The following is a 26,566-nucleotide window of genomic DNA, read 5'->3' on the forward strand; positions in this document are numbered from 1 at the left end:
ATAACCATCTGAGAAATGTATGCAAGCAACATAGTTGCTATTAAAGTACTAACGTTATAGCATTACAAAATTAAACTTTAAACAGAAGTGTCGACACGAATCAATAACATAAAATGTAAGGAAAATTATAAATGTATGTCTGTGTGAAGGATAAGAATAAATGTAGAAAATTGTATTGGACATTCTGTAACTTACATGCCCACAGACAACGTATTCATAAGCTTCCAGTGATTTATATGCTTGTCTCGGGTGTACACGCTCGGTTTCTCAACTAAATACGTATATATCCGACCACTAAGTTATATCTGGCCATCTGCTAACATCTTCTATCCACTCCACTATAGTATGCGGATCTGGTAGCTGAATACCATTTGATAAAGTCAACTTTTTAAAATAACTTTCTCGGTTTGTGTTGCTTAATCCTCTCACGTAGCTTGACATGCTGCTGATTCTTGCCACAGTTTGTTGCCAAAATGCGCGTGCATACGTTGCTACGTCATCATTGTATACAAACAGTAAAAGGGTCTATAGCAAACGCCGGCGCTGCACTGAGGTGCCTTGATACAGCACTCTGGGGACAGCTTATTCGTTCAGAAATTTATTTCTGTGTCTTACCCTCTCGCTTGAGGGTGTCAATGATGGCCTTCTGAACAGCAGTCAGGTCGGCAGTCTTACCCATGATTGCGGTTTTGATTAATGAACCAGGCTGGGAGTTTTTAAAAGCCTCAGGAATCTTTTGCAGGTGTTTAGAGTTAATTAGTTGATTCAGATGATTAGGTTAATAGCTCGTTTAGAGAACCTTTTCATGATATTCTAATTTTTTGAGACAGGAATTTTGGGTTTTCATGAGCTGTATGCCAAAATCATCAGTATTAAAACAATAAAAGACCTGAAATATTTCAGTTGGTGTGCAATGAATCTAAAATATATGAAAGTTTAATTTTTATCATTACATTATGGAAAATAATGAACTTTATCACAATATGCTAATTTTTCGAGAAGGACCTGTATATGTGTTCCTTTCTTCTGTTGAACACAAAAGAAAATATTGTTAATTAAGATGTTGGTAACCAACAAACATTTGATGGCATCCACTGACCATAGTATTTTTTTTCCAACAATGCACGCCAATGGGAGCCGTCAACTGCTTTTCTGCTCTAAGCTCGAGGTAAAGGAAAGGGCGTGTTCTGTTATTTTTTTGTTTTTCCACATAATCCAAATCATATAGAATTGAACCTCTGAACACATACTAATCCAAATTACAGACTTGGAGCCTACGAACTGTCATAACTGATATAAGAAGAATAAAATCAGTAAAACCTGGTTTAGATTAGACTAGAGGGTTTGCAACATAGACCGTTGCTTATGTGTATGATTTTCCCCAGCTGCATTATGGGAATTGTAGTCATGTGTAGTGACGTATTCTGTGACGCCTGAATGTTGTGTCTGCGGGGAAGATGGCGGACTCTGTAGCGGCGGGGCTTGGAGACGAAAACGAGACTGAAAAAGAGGATAATGAGAAGGAGAAACGACTCTTCAGCGGCGTCAAAAAGACGGAGAAACAAGCCGCTGCGTCAGACGTTACAGAAACGTTGGGGTTTTACGAGAGGAAGGCGAAATGCAAAGAGAGAAAGAGCAATGTGTCAGGTAAGAGTGACAGACAGCGGCTCTGTCTTGCTAAAAACACATTGTTTTCAACCTTTGTAGTGAGCTGTCTACATTGACAGCATGTCTTACCATCTTAAGCACGTCACAAAGATCTAGGCAAGCAATGTTTGATTTAAACGTTGCAAAGCGCCCAAATAATGTCTAGGTGAAAGCTCACTACTAGTCAGGTTTTGAACCAGCCACACACAACAAGCCATAATGAATTGCATTAATACTGTCTGAAGCATCATCAGTTACCAGAGTTAATTTGCCTTTAACAAAATCAGATAGTTTGACATCCATCAGTTTATTTAAAAGACCGTAAATACCAGTGTGGCTCATGTGACACATTCAGCCGCTTGCATAATGAGACTAACTTTAGAAGCACGAGGATCAAGAAAGCTGATCAGGTGTGAAGATGTAAATAAAGACCTGATGTTGGTGTTGACAATAAAGCTGGAAGTTGCTTAGGAACAGTAACTCTTATTATTAACATTATGTAATACAATAATTACTGTGTTAACATGCATTATATATACCATATAACATATTTAAATGTACATGAATCGCTGAATTAATTGGTGTTATTATAAAGCAGTCCCACTTTATGTTTGGGTGTCTAAGTACTTGTGTAAAACACTTTTGCTGCGATTGAGGTGGATACGTGTGGATAGGGACAGGTTTGGTGGTATTGTTAGGTTTAAGGGTGGGTTAAGGTGTAAGGGAACGGTCATAAGTGTTGGATGTAACTACAGAAATTAATTACAAATGTAATCACAAATACATGCAGGAATTGGTTACACTTTATTTTTAGGTGTCTTGTTACACTGTAATTATATAAGTACTGATTAATATTAAGTAACTGCATGTACTTACTATAGAATTGGAGTTTGTTTTATGGTTTGTTGCATGTAATTATGCATATTTTATAGTTATTACTCCGCATGTAATGTATGTAGCAATGACACTGTAAAAAAGTGTTACCCAGGTATAAAAAAAGTAATACAGTGAGTGTAAAAACATGTATTTAAACAATAAGTAAGATTATTCTAGTATATAGCCATAACATAAAGTGGGTCCAAATTGTGATTTCCCTAAAATCATTTAGGTTAATTTCTCATTCATGTACACACAGCACCCCATATTGACAGAAAAACACAGAATTGTTGACATTTTTGCAGATTTATTAAAAAAGAAAAACTGAAATATCACATGGTCCTAAGTATACAGACCCTTTGCTCAGTATTTAGTAGAATCACCCTTTTGAACTAATACAGCCATGAGTCTTTTTGGGAAAGATGCCACAAGTTTTTCACACCTGGATTTGGTACAACCTGTACTAAGACCAACAGAAAATGAAAAGTTGCGATTTTCTAGACCGATATATGGCTAGGAACTACACTCTCATTCCGGAACTTTCCTGTCGTACCATGGGTGCAGCAGGCGCAATGATATTCCGCAGCACCTGAAAATAGGCTAACTTCTATCAACATAACAAACATGACAACCTGCTTGCACAGAGAGCATGCTGGGGACTATTTTCAGGTGCTGCGTAATATCATTACGTAATGCAGCGCAATATCATTACAATAACATATAGTAATATTGCTGCACCCATGGTACGGCAACAAAGCTCCTTGATTATTACACACAAATTAGATAATATCTGCATGCCATGTAACCAACATCAGAGTCAGACACCGACCTTGTGAATGCATTGTTAAATTACCAAAATGAACTTAAATTTTTTCTCCAAGTAAATATTTTTGCACCAAAGGAGTTTGACAAAAAAAAAGCTTGGGAATCATTGAGTTGGAACAGAACGGAGGAAGCCAAAGTTTAACAAAACAAGCTCATTAGCCTTTTAAATGGATGCAATATATGAAACCGAGGTTATCTTTTCTGTGTTTTTCTTTTGCAGAGGTCGTCTTGTCAAAAGCTTTTAGAGGTTGTATCATGAGCGGAGTTAGCAAAATGGATGACAGTGTTCATTGGATGAAACATTTACTCATTTTGTCATGTAACTTAGTTACAACACACTTACACACAGGAGAAGCTATCTCATCTATCTGGCTATCCCTCTCTCCACTCTGTTTGTTTTCCCATTCGCTGTGTTTATCCTCAAGATTATCCTTCTCTATTACTGTTAAAAATAGAAAATACTCTGTGTTTGCCACATAACGCATTTGCAATGTGTGCTATTCAACTCAGGACACTGTCTTGCGCTTATCAATACACGTTTGCCCTTAGGTCAACATAAACATGCACTAAGAACAGTTCAGGACTTTCTGTTCCACTTAAATAGAACTTTTACGTCATTGATCTCCTCTGTAGATCGAGTGTGTATTAACAGAGAGTCACCACCACATAACGGCTGTCACCGATAATCCTAATCAAATCACAAAGCCTTTACTGCTGTGATATGAAAACATAATTTGCTTATTGTGGCTTTATTAGAAGATTGCTTAAAGGTACTATTTAAGTCTGTGCAGCGACCACAGTGCCACTAGAGCTGCACGATAAATTGAGAATCATATGTTTCTATATTTTGTTTAAAATAGTGCTGCAGTCTTTTTAAAATATATATATTTAATTTGGATATTATATCGACCGATCCTGCAGGTTATAATAAAAAGCTAAAAAACTATGATATAAAAACTATGCCTGACTTTAAAATGTTTTCTTCCAGACTTAAGACATGGTTAAAGATTATTCAGAATTGTACTCATAATATTGTGATTATATTGTGTATGTTTGGAAGTTATAGAGTATTATTGTTTGAGTTTTATTAATGTATGAATCAGTTTTTAGATACTTCTTTGTATTTATTGTATTTGGATGATAAAGGCCCTTTTAGGGACAAGTGTTGCAAATAAGCCTTTGGCTGTATACACTGTGATACAAACATCAGATTGTTTAGTTTAAATGATCTATGTTGGTGGTATCTGTCCCTATCAAATAAATTATTAAATAAAATAAAAATAAAAGTTATGTGTAATATAAAAATAATAGTCCAATCACTCGCAGGTGGATGAGAAATAAATCATTGTGTTTGTTTGATAGAGACGTTTACAAGCCGAGATCATTCCGGTTGCCGCTTTCACATCAATCTCTCCTCTCCCTCATGTGAACTGACAGCGGAGCTGAAGCTCATTAAATATGCAAATCTTATCCAGTCCTTGCTGTGTTTACTATGTTTACTTCCAAGTCTCCATTGCGGCACGCCCATCAAAACCCAGCCTTCAGGAGAGAGCCTCAAAACCAGTGTAGAAAATAGCCTATTACTTATTGGTTATGATGTTTTTGAATGTAAAAACCACACAAACATCATTAGTTGACCTCAGACAACAGTATAAAAAAATAAAAAAGCCAGTTCATGACACCTTTAAAAGAATGTAAACCAGAGAATAATTATGCACAAAAACAAGAAGCTTGTAGGCTGCTTTGCATACCTTCACAAATCCACAGCACTTTACACAGGTCACTAAGCTGCTTCAGGTTGAATGATTATGATTGGTTAATAAATAGATAAACTTAGAAAATCTCCAAATATGGCCTGATAGTCAGAAGCATATCTCCATTAATTATCCAGATGACACAAGGATCCTTCCTGACTTTAGGGCCTCCGAGGTCACGGATCTGCGTTTCTAGTCTCCAGTTTTTTGGGGAACTTGTCATTTCATCTCCCCAGGGTGTCAGTTGTTCACCTCACCAATACTGGACCTGTAACACAGAATACTAGCGCACACACACAGATACACAGCTAGTCGAGGTTGAAGTTTGTTGAACTCCAGTTTTGACCAGGAAACTTTCCCAAAGCATACTGATACTTGTACTTTATTCTAACAATATTCATCATTACTCTAGTGATTGAAGATGAAAAGTACAGTAAAGACTTCAACTAAGAATTGTTCACTGTCGTCGTCAGCTAGAAGAGTATATGTTTTAACATGTTGGGTGCTTGTCTTAAAAACATGGAGAGAGCACATTCCATTAAACAGACAAATAATACTATAACTATAACGCTCATAATCTTGAAGATGTCATACAAATCATTTGATATTTAGAAGGATAAATTAAATATTGATTAATTATAACTTGATTAACAACCACTCAAAGAATACACATCGAAGCAGCAGCGTATTCAAGAATCCACCCCTTCAACTCAAAGGGCTAATTGGTGATTTTTGTTGTTGTTTTGACCTTTCAGCGTTATTGCAGGTTGTTGAAGATGGTTGTTATTAAAACGTTTTAAATTTGACATTTTAAACAATATCATTACTAGACCTACATTTTTTAATAGACTTTTGAAATGGAGCAAAATGTAAAATAAATGATGACTAATTCATTTTAATTAGTAAACTATCTTAAATGATCCTTACATTGGAAAACTAAATTCTAAAATCCACAAACATTTTTTACTATCAGTGGACTATTTTTTTTGAGAGTGCTGGTGAGAGGTTTATGCTGGTGCACTTGTTTATTCATCCTCCTTACACACACGCACGCATGCACACACACACACACACACACACACACACACACACACACACACACACACACAGATACACACAAACATTTTGAGCTTCCATTCTTTGCCCTTTCTCTGTGTACAGTATAGTGCTAAATAATGAGTAAAATGGTTTCATTGTGCTGGAGGCTGTGACTACACATTTATGTGTGTGTTGTTCATTTTGTATGTCTGTTTGCAGATCTCTCTCTGGTGAGGTTTATTAGTGCTGAGTTGACGAGAGGATATTTTCTGGAACACAATGAGGCCAAATACACTGAGCGGAGAGAGAGGGTCTACACCTGCCTGCGTATTCCAAAAGAACTGGAGAAGGTACCAAACACAACTGCACAAAATTACATAATCCATACTCAATGAAATAATTAAAGCATTCTATTCAGTACGATATCATTCATCACACTGTGCACTATTTTATTTTTCTGACACTAAAAATAAAATAAGAATGAACACTCCCCTCATCTGGAAAAACAGATGTGTCCCAAACTCACTCCATTGGTTGTTGTTCTGTCATATTATGATGGCTTCGGTATTTACATTTGTTTTTTTCATGGGTGGAAATCAGTATATGGCTTCATTACAAATAATTTAAAAGGAAAACAATTAAAATGTAATTCTTTACTCTCATCTTATAAAAAAAAAAAGTTTAATTATAAATATAATTTTGTATTTTAATTATATTTATTAAAACATAAGACTGCATGTATTATATTTTATTAATTTGACAAATGTTTATTATAAAAATATTTTATAAGTTGTACATAATCATTAATGAATTATACATTTTTCACATTTTTGATGTATAAATTATAAAAATAAATACTTTAAACAATATTCAAGACATCATTTTTTAATATTGAGCGAACAGATCAGTCATGTGACACACACAAGCCTGACATGATGCATCTAAAGGCTGTGTTTTATTGGATGAGGACAATATTTTCTGTAAATTATTTAAATTTCAGTCTATTCTTAACACAAAGCTATCCTAGCTACTAGAGTTTGGATTATAATGTTTGGATTATTGGATTATTAACCTTTTTCTATTACTTTTATGAAACTTTATGGTACTTTTTTGTGTAATTGTGTCAGACTTTGAAGTAAGTTATACCTTATACCTCTCTCTCTCTCTCTCTCTCTCTCTCTCTCTCTCTCTCTCTCTCTCTCTCTCTCTCTCTCTCTCTCTCTCTCTCTCTCTCTCTCTCTCTCTCTCTCTCTCTCTCTCTCTCTCTCTCTCTCTCTGTCTTTGTAGCTGATGATCTTTGGGTTTTTCCTGTGTCTGGATGTGTTTCTGTACGTGTTCACTCTGCTGCCCCTCAGAGTGCTGCTGGCCCTGATCAGACTGCTGACACTGCCCTGCTGTGGCCTCAGGTAATACACACACTGTACTCAGGATATACAGAGAGGAATATTCCCAAAAGTAGGACTTGATTCTGATAAACCAACAGGTTGAAACATCTGAGCTGTCCACTTCTTTTTTTCACAGTGTTAATACAGACACTCACATACACACACTTAAACCCAAAATGATTGTGCATATGGGTGTAGCTGCTGTTCACTGTATATTCTTCTGCCTGCAGAGCTAGTATATGTCCCTACTGCAAAAAGAGCAGGTATGCAGAAAAAAAAGACTGCAGCTGCTTTAAGCACACACATCTGTGCTAGTATGATTGCAGCGGCTGTGTTCAAGCACACATTCATCCACACACTCTCTTTCTCACAAAGGCTTCCATTGCCATAGCTGTCTAATTGTGCACTGTTGTGCTTTGATTTCACACTGGACTACTAAAATCATCTGGGATCATTCCCAGAATTGCCATGTTGTTTTTACAGTGTTTAGGGTGTACTTACATGATCGGTCACAGGATGGCAGTGTGGTCACAGTAAACAAGGAAAGCACAGATAAAGGAGAAAAAAATGATGATCAATGCCATTTAATAATGTAATATCTTATTATTAGGGTTGAAAAAGCATCTGATAATGGACATCAGAACGTTGCATTCAGTGCATGTATTGTAATACAATTATTTTCTTAAAATATATTTGACAGAAGCTAATTAATTGTGTAAAGGAACGCAGATTCTATTTAGAATAAGTGTAAATAGATGTATACTGTTAGCAACCCAGTGCAAATACTAACAATGTGCATTTTGTCTAGTAACAAACCTTTATAATAGTATATCAATATGCATGAAAGAAGTCACCTATACTCATCAACAATGTATTTAATTGATTAAATATACAAAAAGTACTGTGAAATATTTTATAGTTTTCTATTGTGAAATATTTTAAAATGTCACATATTCCTGTGACAGCAAAGCTGTATTTTCAGCAGCCATTACTACAGTCTTCAGAGTCACATGATCCTTCAGAAATCTTGCTAATTTGATGCTCAAGAAACATTTATTATTATTATCACAGTTTACTGCAAACCTTGACAATATTAGGTTTAAAAGAGCAGCATTTACAATATAAATATTTGTAATATTATGAATTCCTTTACTTTCATTATTGATCCGTTTAAAGTGTCCTGGCTGAATACTCTGAAAACTTACCGAGCCCAAACATTTGAACAGCAGTCTATGTACTATTATAATGATGAAATAGTAACATAGCATTTGCATTTTTTAAGAGCTCAGTTCATTTACACAGAAATACCAAAGCACATGCTGTACCTGCCTGGCACTTGACAATCAAATTTGTAATTGATGTGCAAATAGCTCCTCTGTGTGCCAGTGCAGGTGCAATTTACAGTACATCTGTAGAAAATAGTCCCTTAAAATCAATTCTTGAGTTTGTGAAAGTTAAATCTTTTATATTGTTCTTGTCAGTAATCCACTACAGTGGATCCATGTTATCTTTCTAATTACATTTTATGATTTAACCATAGTTATGTAAATAATTATGACTTATACTGAAACAATCAATCATGAATTGTGACAAGTTTTATATTTAAAGCGGTAGTTCACCCCAAAATGAAAATTCTGTAATTTATTTACTCGCCCTCAATTTCCAAACATGTTCCAAACAGGTTCAAGTTTCCTCAAGTTCCAAACACAAATTCATTTCTTCCTTCTGCTGAACACAAAATAACCTTCAGACATAAATTCTTTAATCAAACAATAGTTATTAGAGAAATGGCAAGCAGAAAAGGCTAATAGATTTTTCATTTTATTGGGTGTTCATTTTTGTACATAATTAAACTATCCCTTTAATTATGTATCAGATCATTTAGTAAAACTCATAATGGAAAATTGTTGCCAGAGCAAATATTAACATTTCATTTTTATAAATATTTAAATTATAAATAAATTAGCTCAGTTTAAAGTGAATGTTAATAAATGAACTTATTTAATTAAATAAATACAAAATATTTTAATGCTATGTTTTAGAATAATGTTAATAAGTGTTTTATTCCCGCTTAATTTGATGCGTTTGGGTATGTTCTTCCCCCAGCACAAGTCATGTGTTGTGAAATCTTTAGCATGATGCATGAACCACTGAGAGTGTGTCTCATTATTTCTAACCCAGCGGCTGTGTGTGGAAGATCTTACCAAGAAGAACTGCTTTGTGATTTTATTCAGCTACTCTTCCTTTTCAGAATTCCAGATGTCTATGGAACCAATTTAACCAGAAAATATTTTGTCTTGTGTATGCGTGTGTGTGCAGTGGATCACGTATCTTGCAGCCTGCTCAGGTGTGCGATGTTCTGAAGGGTTTTATCATGGTTCTATGTTATTTCATGATGCATTATGTGGATTATTCCATGATGTACCACCTGATCCGGGGTCAGTCTGTCATAAAACTCTACATCATCTACAACATGCTGGAGGTACAGTGTCACGACACTCACATTTGTTACTATTATATTAACAGTAGGTGAATGGATACACTCTGCTTCTCCTCTAGGTGGCAGATCGCTTGTTTTCGTCTTTCGGTCAGGATATTTTGGATGCTTTGTACTGGACTGCCACTGAACCTAAAGAGAGAAAGAGAGCTCATATAGGAGTCATCCCACATTTCTTCATGGCTGTTCTCTACGTCTGTATCCTTCACAACAGCTTTGTTTCAAATTCCACTTAGTCATGTATTATATTTAGATACAAGGACTCTTTTATATAGATTTGAGTAATTAAATATTCAAACTAAAAATGTAAATAATTAATAATAATTATAATAATAACAACTTTTTATTAGTATTTTTATTATTATCAGTGCTGGGTAGTAACTGATTACATGTAATCTGAATTACAAAATCATATATATTTTTTTTTTAATGAAGTACTTGTCATTGGATTATATTACGTTTTAAAATAATATAGACTACAGTTACTTTTTTATTGATTACATGATTACATGTTATTCTCATAATAGGGATTCCCCAATTTTTTTCTTTTCCCTAATATGAACTTGATAGCCTGGTTAAAACCAGACCATTCTCAGTAATAACCCTAAATTTGCTGGAAGTTGTCTGGATTTTCCCAGGATATGAACTTGAAGCACCCCCCGCAATTTAAATAAGTATGTCAACAACAATAAAAAGTTAAATTCACAAAAATCTGATGTCTGTTAATGGCACATGACATCAGGTAAACATATATATATAAAATAATATTTTTTTATTGAATTATTTACTTTTTAACGATACCCCTGGGAAACCCTGATGTAATGTAATATTTAATGCACTTAATGTTGTTGATATGTATGAGATGTAAATCTTTTCTTTTTCTTTGCATTTTCTTATCAATATGGTACAGATTAGCCTATACAAATCAATGTGATAAACAAGTTAGGTCAAAAGTAATCTAAAAGTAATCCAAAAGTAGTCAGAATACATTACCTATAATGAGTAATCTAGATTATATTGCTTACTACAATTTTTGTCATGTCGTTTGTAAAGAGACTACACTACAATTGTAAGTAATCTACCACTGTAAGATCTAAGTAATCTAGCACTGATGATTCCATCTTTATCCCTTTTAAACTCATTATTCTGCTATTTAATATATGGTGTAATTGATCAAATTAATAGTACAAAATACAATTATGTTACATAATAATACAAAAATACAGACCTAAAAAGTTAGTAAATGCAACTACAGTTTCATGTTCTGTACAAAATATATTTAACTACACTCAAACTTCTTTCCTTAATTAATAATGCAGTTCTACATGCCATTCTGATTATGGTTCAGGCCACCACACTGAACGTTGCTTTCAATTCACATAACAAGTCACTGCTCACCATCATGATGTCTAATAATGTGAGTAACATGCACAGCTAGGATGCTTGTTTGGTTAAATGAAATACATTACAAATGAATTTAGTTTCTACATCTTAGTCTATGTATATTACCTTATACAGCAGTGCATCCCTCAACACTGTTACACGTTTATTTTAATATATGTGTTTGTCTTTATGCAGTTTGTGGAGATCAAAGGAAGTGTATTCAAGAAGTTTGAGAAAAACAACCTCTTCCAGATGTCCAATAGTGGTAGGTCCATGTTAATGTACTAAATGAAAGGATGTCTTGTCAAACTGTCACTGATTAATTGTCTAAGTGTTCCTTTCTGTCTTTCTTATTACAGACATTAAAGAAAGATTTACAAACTACACACTCTTACTAATCGTCTGTCTCAGAAACATGGAGCAGTTCTCCTGGAATCCAGGTATCCAGTTAACAACTGACTCATCTCAGAATTTGTGCATAGGCAACATTAATGTGTGTATTAATCATCGATTATTGCTCATAGATCATCTCTGGGTGTTGTTTCCTGATGTTTGTATGGTTATCGCGTCTGAGATTGCCGTGGACGTTGTCAAACATGCCTTCATCACCAAGTTTAACGACATCACAGCAGATGTGAGTTCAAATTTGCAGTTGCACTGTATACCAGCCTTAAAATACTGGCAGCGCCAAAGTATTCTTTAAACGTTAGTCACAAAATGTATTCCATAAAGTATATGTTAGATATATTACAAATACATATAAATATAAAAACATACAGTAATAAAATATGCTGATGTGCTTGTTATCCTGGCCAAATTTAACATGTTAATTCGGCATTAGTGTTATATTCAATTTTAATATTTTTACCAAAATAACAATTACACCGATCGGGCATAACTTTATGACAGGTGGAAGTGAATAACACTGATTGTCTCTTCATCACGGCACATGTTAATGGGTGGGAAATATTAGGCAGCAAGTCAACATTTTGCCCTCAAAGTTTATCTGTTAAAGCAGGTGAAAAGGGCAAGCATAAGGATTTGAGCGAGTTTTGACAAGAGCCAAATTGTGATGGCTAGACGCATCTCCATAACTGCAGCTCTTATTGTGTATTCTCAGTCTGAAGTGGTCAGACTCAGTATCTATCAAAAGTGGTCTAAGGAAGGAACATGGGTGAACCGGCGAAAGGCTCATGGGTGGCCAAGGCTCATTGATGCACATGAGGAGCAAAGGCTGGCCCGTGTGGGCCGATCAAACAGATGAGATACTGTAGCTCAAATTGCTCAAGAAGTTAATGCTGGTTCTGATAGAAAAGTGTCAGAATACACAGTGCATTGCAGTTTGTTGCATATGGAGCTGCATAGCTGCAGACCAGTCAGGGTGCCCATGCTGAACCCTGTCCAATGCTGAAAGCACCAACAGTGGGCATTTGAGCATCAGAACTGGACCACAGAGCAATGGAAGAAGGTGGTGTGGGCTGATGAATCATGTATTCTTTTACATCATGTGGATGGCCAGGTACGTGTCCGTTGCTTACCTCGGGAACACGTGACACCAGGATGCATTATGGGAAGAAGGCAAGCCGGCAGAGGCAGTGTGATGCTTTGGACAGTGTTCTGCTCGGAGACCTTGGGTCCCACCTTCCTTGTGGATGTTACTTTGACATGTACCAACTACCTAAGCATTGTTACAGACCATGTACACCCTTTCATGGAAACGTTGGAAACGATTCCCTGGTGGCTGTGGCCTTTCAGCAGAAAAATGCACCATGCCACAAAGCAAAAATGGTTCAGGAATGGTTTGAGGAGCACAACAATGAGTTTAAGGTGTTGATTTGGCCTTCAAATTCTCCAGTTCTCAATCCATTCAATCGTCTGTGGGATGTGCTGAACAAACACAGTCTGATCCATAGAGGCCCCACCTTGCAACATCTTGCGACCAGATACCACAGCACACCTTCAGGGGTCTGGTGGAGTCCATGCCTCAACGGGTCAGGGCTTTCTTGCCAGCAGAAGGACCAACACGATATTAGGTCATAATGTTATGCCTGATCAGTGTATATAATCATAATGTAGTATCATTAATATTCAAATATAATACAATAGTAATAATTAATGATGTAATTGTTTAATATTAAATACAAATAAATAAATAATATTTAATAAAATAATTTTAAATAACAATCCCTATAAGCAATACACACAACTTTCTGTCAGAGCAATAAGATTCGCACCCATACAAAATGAGTGGTTTCATAATACTACTTGATATCAGGATTCTTCTGCTGCTATCATGCTGTTGTGATTGTGATTTAAAGGGATCATTTTTATTTAGGGGTAAATTCTTGCATTAAGATATTTAAAAGACCATTTATTAATATGAAACACTATAGGTAGATTATATGAACATTGGATCACTTAAAAATGAACTAGAGTAACTTGAATACAGTAGGTCTTAGTGTAAAGGGAAGGTTTTTTGTGTGTGTGTGACCTAACACTACTGAAATGACAATACACTAATACATGTATCCATTGAACTTTTTTCTGAACTAAAGAAAAACAGAACGTGAGAACTGTGACCTGACCTAATTAAATCCAAGCTGTCCCTCATGCATGGATTCTAGAATGTTCTTGCTTGCCGAAAAAAACAAAAACCTCTGTCTCAGTCAAGAGGGAGCCTTTACAAAGAGATACAGGCTTCCTTTGGGGTGTGTTTGAAAATCAGCACCGCTCTCAGTGTCTTGGGTAACCCTGACAGATCCACTGACCCAAATCTATCAGCACACACAGAGCTCTCTTTAGACAACGTCTGTCCAGTGTGTAGTCCCTCTACTATTGAGATACTCATCAAATAAAAGATCAGTGACACTACAAACTAAATGTAAAAAATAGATGGAACAGATGAGGAAAGGGGGGTTAAGCAGGCAAAATACACTGTGGATGGGGGTAGAGCGATATGTACTGACAGAAAGAGGAGTGTAGTTACTGGCAGGGATTAGAGACAGATCTGCTTAGTTTAGGCAGGAAGATTAGTGTCACAGCACACACGTGCACACTTTTCTCTCTCTCGAACAGTATTTTTCTTAGGAGTGGACACTGGCCAAAAAAAGAACCAGCATTTTAGCCAAACCCTAATTGTTACCAGTTACACTTCCATTAAAACATTTAGTGTCAGTGAAAGCTTTTTGAGAAGTACCTTTATTCAAAAAGTTTAATTTATAGTGTGCTTTAAAAAGTTTGATGTTTATAAAAATATCATAAAACTAATCCATATGAATCGAGCGGTTTAGTTCAATTTTTCGGGAGAGCATGAATAGCTTTATATGATGAACAGATTGAGATTGTCACACATCAGCGAACATAAACAGAAGCTCAACCTACTTGCTTAACTCGTGAGAACAAACCTCATTGGTTCTTACGGAAGCTCAAACTGATTTAACACAAAAGAATCAGCCTCATTGGTTCTCGCACATCAAGCAAACATGCTTGAGCTTCCATTTACCGTAACTGGTGTGTGTGTATGTTGATGAATGTACTAATATTGGTGAGCTTACCCTTTCACTAACCTTTCAAAACACTCTTGAACTACTGAGTTATTTGATGGAATCATTCTAAAGTACCTTTATAGTGAATCTCTAATGAATCTTTATAGTTTACTGATAAAATATTTGAGTCCGTTACTGAATCCCGCATCATAATTCCATGTAACTGTGTGTGTGTGTGTGTGTGTGTGTGTTTGTGCAGGTTTACAGTGAATACAGAGCGAGCCTGGCCTTTGATCTTGTCAGCAGCAGACAAAAAAATGTAAGTTTGCATGTGCATTTATCATATCAGAGACACTTTTTAAGCAAGACTGTATTTTTCCGAACGTTTTCCTAAGTGTATGTCAAAATGTCAAATTATGTATCAAAGATGATTATTTCAATTGAAAAGCATGTTTTTTTTTCCGGTGGCTTGTCTTGTCCTCTTCTGATCATATTGAAGAGCATTTCGTCCAGCTTTATTAATTAGATAAGGATATATGTGTGTGTGTGTTTTCCAGGCATACACAGACTACAGTGACAGTGTGTCCAGGAGGATGGGCTTCATTCCTCTTCCTCTTGCTTTACTGGTAACCTGCCTACTCTTTATTTCATCACACACAATCTATCACACAGTACAATGTAAAAGCAACATCCTTACAACTTAAATTAATTTAAAATGTGTCATTTTACTGCACAGCTCTTGTTATTATGCCTTATTGTGTAGTTTTTAACACACATCTGACCCATTTAAAGTGCACTGCATTTACTTACACAAGCTGTATTTTTCAATCATTTTTAAAGCCATTTACAGTAAAGGTACTGTGTGAAGTAACTGTTATTACAGGGATACTCATGTAGAATGTGATTGACAGTTGTTCCGGGTAGTGACCAGTTCTGTGAAGATCCAGGGCTCTCTGTCCATTGTATGCGTCATGCTCTTCTACCTGGGGTAAGAGTTCACATGATTTTTACCAGTTCAGAAGTAGTTTTTTAATGAATTATATATATATATATATATATATATATATATATATATATATATATATATATATATATATATATATATATATATATAATAGATTTTTTGTTTTTACATTTTCTAAATGTATTCATTTTAATTTATATATTTTTTGGCATCAATATTTTTTCTTTTTTTATTCAGCAATAATAGAAACACTATAGTCGTAGTAGAGCGAATGCACAAAGTAGCATTATAACAACTTTCAACACACTCAAATAATGTATCTAATATGATAAAACAGCGCTGCATTACACCACATACGCATGACCGGAATAGGCTGAAGCGGTCATCTGTGGCATAATAAAAGCATAATAAAATTATATATTGTGGCTTTAATATGTGCTTTATAAGTACTAATAAACAGCCAATATCCTAGTAATATCCATGCTAATAAGCAACTAATTAATAGTGAGAACTGGACCCTAAACTAAAGTGTTACCAAATGGTGCTTTCATAAACAAGGATCTTTTTTTGTCTTTTTTCAAAAACCGTACTGATCAATTGCAAACTTTTGAACAGTAATGTATATAATCCAAATGTTGCACTGACTCTGTGTGTTTCTGTGGGTTTATTCAGTATGATCACCCTGAAGGTGCTGAACAGTATTTTGTTGTTGGGGAAATCCTGTATGTATGTGAAAGAGGCAAAAATGGAGGAAAAGCTGTTTCAAAATCCCCCCTCTGCAGCTCCCAGCAGAGTATCCAGCAGAGCAAACCGTACCAAACACACACGAGAACCACCAGGTAACACCCAAGAGACCCTGAAAACAGAGAAAAAAAGTTTGAAAGTCTTAAAGGTTTTGTTCTCACTGACTAACTGTTTTCACACCCCCTCTGAAGGCGAGCCAGCTGAGGAGAGCATGTCTGCATCAGTCACCTCTCAACCCACCCAAAGGGATGAATGCCCCGCCCCTCAGCTGCCCACCAGCGAATCAGATCTGTTCCTCACTACACCAGATGAATCAGAAGATAAAAGCCTTATTCAGGACGATGCTGAGCTTAAACACAGGGCGCCCAAAAAAGACTTGCTGGAGATTGACCGCTTTACTATCTGCGGTAACCGTATCGACTGATATTAACAACTCAAGTTTTATGCCAGGTATGCACTGAAATGCCCGCTCTCTCTGCCAGCTTGATTCGTTTGACATTTGAACTTGAGCTCGTAGGAACGGGACAGCGAGGAACTGCAGGATATTTATTAATAAATGATGCACCTAATTTATTTAAGACTTAAACGCACTCATACACAGTCAATCATATCAACGCACACATCATTTTACCCATGTGAAATCCACCCAGTGAAGTTTCAAAGCTCTCAAGAGGTTCAAGATCACCAGCGGAAGTCACCTTTGGACGGCGAGCGAGATCTTGGACCAATGGTCACTGTGCTCTCCTTTTAACGAGGGCATCTACTGAAGAAAAAGAGAGAAAGGGATGGATTGTCTTCTAAAATTGCAGATTCATGTGTGGGGTGGAAAAAAATGGGTAAAATTCAAATTATCACTAAAATTTCATAAGCAGTGCTCCAAACAAACTCACAAAACTGGGTTTAAAAATTCTTGTTCAGTCCTTTTCTTCATTCACAATTTATGTATTTGGAAGTGTCCCCTCAAATCTACAATCCTTAATTTCCGTCTAAAGACTTTTCTTTTGACAAATCACCATGTTCATTGGCACACAGGTGTGTTATGCAGATTTTCTTTGTGTCTTTGAGTGAAAGCAGGCAGGAGGCTAAAATACCTTATCACATTTGTATTTATTTATATTTTTAAAGCTGTTCTTTATTTGAGTTTGAAGTCAGGGTTTCCAACAAAAAAGAAGTTTCGCATCGTCTGAGCTAAGGACCTTTTACAGGGCCATTATGAGTATGTGACACTGTGCTAAAACGCATGTTTGTGATATGCCATTTGATTTACATGGTAGAGTAAGTGTTTTATAATTCTGCATCTGAATGAAAGGTTCATAGATTAATGAAAGATAGTCGCATGGAAACTGATTAGTCCAGTAGCATAATGCGATTTGCCAGCTAAAATTAAGGAATTCAATATTTTCCATTTTGGGATGGAAAGTCTGCATCTGCATTGTAATAAGAGTAGCAGATCTAATGAGCAATCATACATTGGTGCTGATGTTGGAAGCAAATGCTAGATAGTCGATGAACAACATTCCAAAAGTCAGAATCTTGACCAAAGCAAAGCTAATATCTTGAGGGCATTTGAAAAAAGGCCTATGTGGACCCCTAATATTTTTACAGCTATATGAGCATCAGAAACCAGTAATGAAAACAAATAAGCCAAATGAAGTCAAATAATAATCAACTTCTAAACCAATGACGAGCGCCCTGATCAGTAATAATGCATGTATTAGCACTTAAAGAAATTATTGGCGTGCATTATCATCATAGAGAAACTTTTTTTTAAAGAAAATGTACTTTGCATAACAGACCACACTGTCTTAAAACATTTTTTTTTGTGTGTGAACCACTAATATCATATCTCTTAGTAGTACTGGAGGTCAGAATTTAAGTTGGGTTTTTTTTCTTGGTAATGAAATGTTTTGTATTTCCATTTTTTTGAGGGGGTGGGGGACTGAATTAGGAATTTGTATGACTTGTATTGCAAGTGTGTGGCTGTAACTGCTTTTATTTGTAATATGGTAGCATTCAGTCTGACAATTTGCTCTCGAGTCAACATGTCGACAGTCATCATATAAGGCTGTCACATTACGTAAGGTGCTCAGTTGTAATAAGTATAAAATATATCAAATATGCCAAGGAATCATTAACCCTCAGTTATCAAACACAAACGCATTTCAACATATTTCACAAGCATTCTCTTGACTTAAACTGCCAAAATGATATCAAAGAGCATTTTGTCTCATTGTTTTTGCATTTGAAACACTTCTGTTATAAAAACTTTTTCTTATTTTTGAAAGCGATACCACTATAAGCAAGCAGCGTTTGGTTTTGTTGTGCTTTACAATGTAACTGCCTGTGCATTCCCAGGGGTTAAATCACCTTTTGACTTTTTAAATATCGTTGAAGTTTGGGTGGATCAGTAATCAAAAGGATGGTTTTGCTTGACTGAACCTTTTTAATACATATCCATCTATTTGGAAATACTGAAAAAGACAACCATCCAATTTCTTTCCATACTACTAGACTTCACTACTGTTTCCTCACTGGTCCATATCAGTTTGTTGTTTTCAGTGTTTATGTACCCATATTGGCTTCAGCATCTAAGGTTCTTACAAACTTGTGTTTCCTGTAGAAACTGAAGAGGAATGACGATGTCACATCCCTCATATGGGATGTTTCAGAGACGGATTTGGAGAGAGAAATCAGGGTTTTGTGTTAATTAAAGTTTTGTTGTTTTCTACATTTCTTGTTGTGAATGTTGTTTTAAAAAATATTTGTTTAGCGCAGAACCCTAATGATGAAACCTGAATGAGAGAGAGAGAGAGAGAGAGAGAGAGAGAGAGAGAGAGAGAGAATACTGACCAGACATAACATCATGACCTAATATTGTGTTGGTCCTTTTGCTGCAAAAACACCCCTGACTAGACCTCTGAAGGTGTGCTGTGGTATTTGGCACCAAGATGTTAGCAGCAGATCCTTTAAGTCCTGTAAGTTGCACAATGGAGCGTCCATGGATAAGACTTGTTTGTTCAGCACATCCCACAGACGACTGATTGGATTGAGATCTGGGGAATTTGGAAGCCAAGTCAACACCTCAAACCTCCTTCAATACAGTTTGGGTGTACATGGTACAGTTTTAGGTGTACCCCTACACCCGTTCTGGGTGTACATGGTCTGTAAAAATGCTTAGGTGAGTGGTATGTGTCAAAGTAATATCCGCAAGGATGGAAAGACCCAAGGTTTCCCAGCAGAACATTACCCAAAGGCAAAGCATCACACTGCCTTTGCCGGCTGGCCTCCATAATGCATCCTGGTGTCGTTCCACAGGTAAGCGGCGACGCACACACATCTTGCCACACTTTCGATAGATACTGACCACTGCAGAAAGAGAACACCCCACAAGAGCTGCAGTTTTGGAGATGCTCTGACCCAGTCGTCTAGCCATCCTTATCAAACTCTCTCAAATCCTTTTGCTTGTCTATTTTTTTCCTGCTTCTAACACAAAAACTTAAGAGGACAAAGGCTGAAAATAACCACTAATAACGCCCATTCAATCGAGTGATAACATTCGAAGTGGGTGGCCAAGGGAGGAAGGCATCAAGGCATAACGTCCGAATCCAATGTTAGCTTTACTTCACACTATCGTATGTGTTCGTTGAGCTAGAAAAAGAAAGATGACATCTGAAAGTTTGAGTTGCTGGTCAGTTTGTGTGTAAATGTAGGTTTCTGAATAGCATTTTCCACTTCTGATGTGATTTCTAGCTAGAATATATATTTTTTATAATATTATTTAGTTCTCGTTATTTAGTTAGAATAATCTCGTTATTTAGTTAGAATAATATTTGTTTAGTTCTCGTGAAACTGTTACCCTGCCTCAGAAGTCTGTCTAAAATCACTTTTATAAGGTGCTTTGGTGTGCAAACGCTGCCTTACAAGTCATTGCCAACATCTTTACTTGCTGCTAATATATATCCCACCCACTAGCAGGTGCCGTGATGAAGAGATAATCAGTGTTATTCACTTCACCTGGTCATAGTTTTATGCCTGATTGATGTATAGAATTATTTTTTGTATTTATTTTTAAAGTGGAAATTGAATTCCTTTCATGCTGCACAAAAGCTTAATCACTCAAACACACATGAAGGTCTACACACACCTGACCTCATGAAGTTTTTTCTATTTTAATTAGGTGTCTGTTTGCACAGCCACTCATACCAACAGTCTACTTTCTCATCAAAGCTTTCGTTATTATAATGGAAATCCCCACTGACACCTGGAGCTGTAAAACCAAATGAATATTCTCCTGAACCCTTTTCACTGTATGTCTCGTAAAAAGCAATGGCATCTTTTTAAAATTTATAATAAATATTGTTTTCCAACAGCTGTCCACTAAATAGTGGCGGCAAAAGCAAAAGGTGATGTAGTAGTCAAGGACTGGATTAAATCCAACCTCTCCAACCCCAAGCCAAAAATAGTCACCTAAAGATTATGAAACGCTAAACTGATCTGTGCTAAAACCATAGAGATCTGAACAGTAAACCGATTGAGATTTTGACTTGGAATGTGTGTAAAATTAGATCACAGAAATAATGAATACTTGAGGATAAGTATTTAAAACTGGATTAGAAATCTCCAAAATTTAGGCTGTCTTTAAAAATCTTTAAAAATACAGTGCATCATCTTATTTGAAATACAGCATCTTAAACATATTTTTAAATCTTACATAACAATGTTTCTTCAGATATTTAAAAATGTCTTATTTATTATCTGTACGCCTCTTTTGCACATACGCCTTGCACATTGTCGTGTAAACTGTTGTTATGCATTTGTATATTTTATTCTTTCATTTTTAATAATAAAATGTTGTTTATATCCAAGTTAAGATGAGATTCATGACTTTTGGACTTCACTGTGTGGTAAATAAAATATGCCAGTTCCAATTAAGAATTCATGTGACTGTCAACCTTAGTTGAATTTTGAGAGCCTCGTCTCAGAGCATGGGCCTATAAAATATTAAAATAATCTTTTTTTTATTATAAGAGATATTATTGTTTAAAGACAATAAAACAGTTGTGTTTATGAGTCTGAACCTGAAAGCACACACTCATGGGAACTCATATCACTGTGGAGACCTAAATTGAGGAAACAAGCATAAATCATACAGAATAATTTTTATTTTATTTTATTTTTTTATATTAAAATGCAAAAAGTTTTATGTGATGAGTAGGGGTAGGGCTATAAGGGGATAGAATATACAGGTTGTACAGTATAAAAACATTATGCCAATGGAGAGTCCTCACAAAGATACTGTTTGTGTGTGAATTCACATCAAATTTGGTTGTGATGTCTGACATAATACAAATTGTGGCCTCTTTCTCTGTCTTTTTTTCTTCTTCTTCTTTTCACTCTCTGTTCTATTTGTTGGTATTCATGTCCATGCACACACAGCCGCACAGAGGCTTTTCAGCTGTTCCAAATGTAGCTGTGGGACATTTCAGGGAAGAGAACTGTCAGCTAGTGTCTTGGCAGAGTCTGGAGTTGCTGCCTTTCAACACATTTAACTTTTTGACTCTCTGTTAAGGTAATAGGACCATGTATTTATGCGAAAATTACTGGTAGTTAAACTTTTCACGGCTCTGAAGTTGTGACCTCAGTTATCATAACAGTCATGGTCATTCTTTGACTGTTCGTAGGCATTAAAAATCAGTAGACTATGAAAAGAGTCTGATAATCACAGTAGGTCTAACAATTAGCCTACAGTGTTGCTCAGTCGCAGTTGTAGATTCCATTAGCAAACGAGTAGATAAGTTGAAACGATTAATGTAACAGCACCACACTGTAAAAATAAAAAAATAAGGTTGCCTTAAAATTTTGAGTTCATTGAAATTAAAAATTTGAGTTAATACAATGAACTTTTTTGAGAATCGACAACCTTTAAATAGTATTAAAATATTTTGTAAGCATTTTTGGGTAATTGTGTGTGTTTTATTTGTGTTGATGCAGTATAATACAAATAGGGCTATTTTTATGATTTATCAATTTTTTATGTGGTTCAGATACAATATTTTGAGTTTCTATTTATTAAACCAATTTCCTTCATTGTATCAACTCAAATTTTAATTTCAATAAACTCAAAATTTTAAGGCAACCAGGTTACTTACTTTTTTAAGTTAAACCAACAATATTTTTTTTACAGTGCACACAATGAACCTTCAAAAGCCTGTAGCCTACTTGCTCAAAATTGTTAGTTCATCTGTCAAAAATACGTTTTAGGCTAAATGAACATATCAGTCCTTGTGTCATTGTTCGCAAACAAGATGTCAAAATGTTTGCACGTATTCTGTCAGTATTTTCAGATGTAAACTATGGTTACGACTTTGAGGAGAATGATTAAAATTGCACACGACAATACAAATCGGTATATTGAAGCTATTATTCCAAGAGACAGGATTTTGGACTGTCAACAAATTACAGTAGCCTATGTCATTCCGATACAGCCTAAAAGAATTCAAGACTACACTGTATATGAATGAATGAATGAATGAATGAATGAATGAATTAGGCTAATTAATCAATTAGTTTTGTTATCTTTATATTTAGCTACAAAAAGACAAAAGCTGAAATCTGTTATTTTTAATAAAAATCCCCCTGTGGCACATGGTTCATTTATTGACATTATTGCCTGTAATGTTGTTGGGCCTTATTATGCTGTGAACAATTTTAGAGAAGACACCGTAGTTGCTAAAAGACAGCCATCTCCAGTGCGCGTGCACAGACAGTCCGCCGGCCATCAGACAGAAGTGGAGCGCGCAGCGGGAGGCGCGCAGGTCAGACAAACACTCAGCTCATCCTGAGCTATCTAGACCGTAGGGATGTTTACCATGATGCCATCAGAAGGAAACTGGGAATAAACGGACAAGTTGGAATATTTTTGTTATTTTTTTCCATTATTGATTTTCTTTTTCTTTTTTATGCATCTTGGGTTATTTTTTTTTCTATTTTTAATTTTTTAATGTCGAGGACTAGAGAACATTTCAAACAAATATACTTTTCTCTCACTTAATCTGTCCTTCCCTTCACTTTCCCTCCCGTTATTCACCAAGTCAACCCGCGAAAAGGACTAATGGACATGTGTTGGAAAGCAGGGCTCGTGCTGGTGATGTGCTGGGGTCTCACGAGCAGCGAAGCCCGGGACGAGCACCATGATTCGATGTTCAGAGCGCCATTGGACTTTGGCTTCGTGCCGTCGGTGGTGTACGAAACGCACGCGTATTATGAACCGGGTCCCATCGGTGTTCTTTTCCACATGGTCCACGCGTTTCTGTACGTGGTTCAACCCAACCCTTTCCCCAAAGGTGAGATGCACACCGGCTTTGAGAACGCGCAAAAGTTTTCCTCATTCTAGTGCGTGTATCAGATTCACATGCTTTGGTATATAGGCTACTTACAAAAGTGTGCTATTGACTTTTCATCAATTAATATTGCAAGTGCCTGCCTTAGTTTGATAGAAAAGTCTTAGGCATCGTGTGGCAAGCCGTTTCACACTCTTTCCTTAAACGCAACTATCTTTGGTGTAACAAGGAATCCTTGTTACAGTATAATAATTACACAAATTAGTACTGAGTAATATTAATTAACAACATGTACTTAGTGTAGGTTTAATGTTAAGGTTTGGTTTAGGGTTAGTCATACTTGGGCAGTCATGCCCTAATGGTTAGAGTCTGGTAACACGAATGTTCCAGATTTGATTGTCAATACTGCCAGGAAATGACTGAGGTGCCTTTGAGCAAGGAACCTAAACCCCAATCGCTCTTTGGGTGCCACAGCAAAATGGCTGCCCACTTCTCCAGATCTATGTGCCCTTGTTTTCAGTGTGTGTTCACTACTTAGCCTACTACTCCTAATGTGTGCTCTAACTTGAATGAGTTAAATGCAGACGACAAATTCCGAGTATGAGTTACCTGAGGCTACTTGGCCTTCACATGTCACAAATTATGCATAAACTAATGCTGTAGTGTATAACGTGGCTAGAGGCACATCTTAAAGGGTTATTTTACCCCCCAAAAAATGTCATTATTTACTCACCCTCATGCCGTTCCAGACCCGTAAGACCTGCGTTCATCTTCAGAAACACAAATTAAGATATTTTTGGCCTCCATTGGCAGCAATGACATTTCCTCTCTCTCTTTCTCGAGACCCATAAAAAGGTACTAAAGACATCGTTAAAAAGTCAATCTCACTACAGTGGTTCTTCAATAATGTTATGAAGCGATGAGAATAGTTTTTGTGTGCAAAAATAAAATAACGACTTATAGTGATGGCCGATTTCAAAACACTGCTTCCTGAAGCTTCTGAGTGAATCAATGTATCGAATCAGTGTTTCGGCTTGCCAAAGTCATGCGATTTCAGTGGTTTGGCTTTTTGACATGCGATCAAAATCATGAATCGATACGCTGATTCTTAAAGCTGTATTTTGAAATGGGTCTTATGGGTGTCGAACGACGTGAGGGTGAGTAGTTAATGACAGTATTCTCATTTTTGGAAATTTGCTCTTCACTACTCCCATATATGATTGCAGAAAAAAAAGTTTTTATTTAACACTGATAAAGCAACATATTTTGTGTAAAAAATAAATCATAAAAGTTGGTTGTGTGTTTAAAAATTGTGATGACAAGATGTGCCTTTTACCGCACACAAGGGCCAGGGGTAATAGGCTCACCAACATGGAGAAAACCGCTATGAAGCAGGCGAGTCTCAAGAGAAGCTAGGTTATCCTGGTATATTTTTTCTATTGAAATGATATATCGTGTACTTTTAGCAATATACAGATGCTGGTCATATAATCAAAAAGTTGATTTATTTCACTAATTCCATTCAAAAAGTGAAACTTGTATATTATTTTCATTCATTACACAGACTGATATATTTCAAATGCTCATTTATTTTATTTAATGGCCAACTTAAAAGTATGAGCATGTACAGCAGTACTTGGCGTTCCTTTTGCCTTAATTACTGCAGCAATGCGGCGTGGCATGGAGTCGATCAGCACTGTGGCACTGCTCATGTGTTATGAGCCCAGGATGCTCTAAATGGTCTTCAGCTCTTCGGCATTGTTGCGTCTAGCATGTCATCCTCTTTCTCTTTACAATACCCCATAGATTTTCTATGGGGTTAAGGTCAGACGACATTTGAGGACGGGCAGTTCGGTCTGGACTTCATCCATAAAGGGAGTGATTATGCCTGAACAGAAACAGTTCGGACCAATGAAATCATAAGGGCGGGCTTTAGACGATGATGGACAGATGATAAACATAACCATGCATGTCATCAAAGGTGCTTGGATTATATTTGTTTAAATCCTAAACGGAGAGCTTGTTTGTATCTGCATTCACCTTCACAATTTCTCTCAGAAATGATGATCATGCTGGTAAGTAACTGTGTATCCTTAAATTCTTTTCTTTTTTTACAACACCGGCAAAGATCGTTTATTTCAGTGTGCGTACAGACAGGGTTGCGAAGTTATACAAGGTTGCCTGCTAAAATTCGCATTCATGCGTCTGTATCACATAATAGTCGCTTCAACCCACGGACATGGAAAACAACCCGCAGAAAAAAACATGGACTTGGCAACACAGTGCTGTTTAGTTCTTTCGACATTTGACAACTAACGTAATGCGTCGCTTCGTTGCTCTGATTGGTTGTAGGTCTATCCAATTGATGTCTTTCCTGGTTCGGTTGAAACACGCCCCATAATACCAGCACAATGGAGCAGTATCAGACTCATATTCTGACTAGAATTGAGTATGACCACGTCAGGCTAGAACAGGGATACAATGGTCCTTAAATCAGTTACTGGTTGCTTTGGCACTGTGTGCAGGTGCCAAGTCCTGTTGGAAAATGAAATCTGCAAAGTTGGTCAGCAGCAGGAAGCATGAAGTGCTCTAAAACTTCCTGGTATACGGCTGTGCTGATCTTGGACC

The 26,566-nt window shown here is 36.3% G+C and overlaps 2 protein-coding genes across 4 annotated transcripts in view; both read left to right on the forward strand.

The window, feature by feature from the left end:
- The first annotated feature begins 1,420 nt into the window (after positions 1–1,420).
- On the forward strand, positions 1,421–17,624 carry tapt1b (transmembrane anterior posterior transformation 1b). Its single transcript, XM_067441716.1, has 14 exons — positions 1,421–1,647; positions 6,360–6,490; positions 7,428–7,546; positions 9,845–10,007; positions 10,085–10,220; positions 11,342–11,439; positions 11,601–11,670; positions 11,765–11,845; positions 11,930–12,039; positions 15,150–15,209; positions 15,448–15,516; positions 15,802–15,878; positions 16,527–16,693; positions 16,790–17,624. Exons 1-14 carry the CDS (start codon positions 1,458–1,460, stop codon positions 17,020–17,022), a joined length of 1,704 nt encoding a protein of 567 aa, XP_067297817.1. The 5' UTR covers positions 1,421–1,457; the 3' UTR covers positions 17,023–17,624.
- Positions 17,625–23,391: 5,767 nt separating this feature from the next.
- Positions 23,392–26,566, forward strand: part of prom1b (prominin 1 b) — a 50,871-nt gene continuing 47,696 nt past the window's right edge. For all 3 annotated transcript variants that reach the window (XM_067441717.1, XM_067441718.1, XM_067441719.1), the window contains exon 1: positions 23,392–23,941. In XM_067441717.1, coding sequence (XP_067297818.1) covers positions 23,710–23,941 — 232 coding nt within the window. In that variant the 5' untranslated portion in view covers positions 23,392–23,709. The remainder of the gene's footprint in view (positions 23,942–26,566) is intronic.

This window comes from Pseudorasbora parva, chromosome 4 (genome assembly GCF_024679245.1).
Source record: "Pseudorasbora parva isolate DD20220531a chromosome 4, ASM2467924v1, whole genome shotgun sequence".
NCBI lineage: Eukaryota > Metazoa > Chordata > Actinopteri > Cypriniformes > Gobionidae > Pseudorasbora > Pseudorasbora parva.

Bases quoted from the DNA above. Each gene is read 5' to 3' on its own strand.
- tapt1b (XM_067441716.1), top strand. From the start codon at position 1,458: ATGGCGGACTCTGTAGCGGCGGGGCTTGGAGACGAAAACGAGACTGAA. The intron at 11,440-11,600 runs GTGAGTAACATG...GTCTTTATGCAG, and splicing joins CCATCATGATGTCTAATAAT to TTTGTGGAGATCAAAGGAAG. The intron at 16,694-16,789 runs GTAACACCCAAG...CCCCCTCTGAAG, and splicing joins ACACACACGAGAACCACCAG to GCGAGCCAGCTGAGGAGAGC.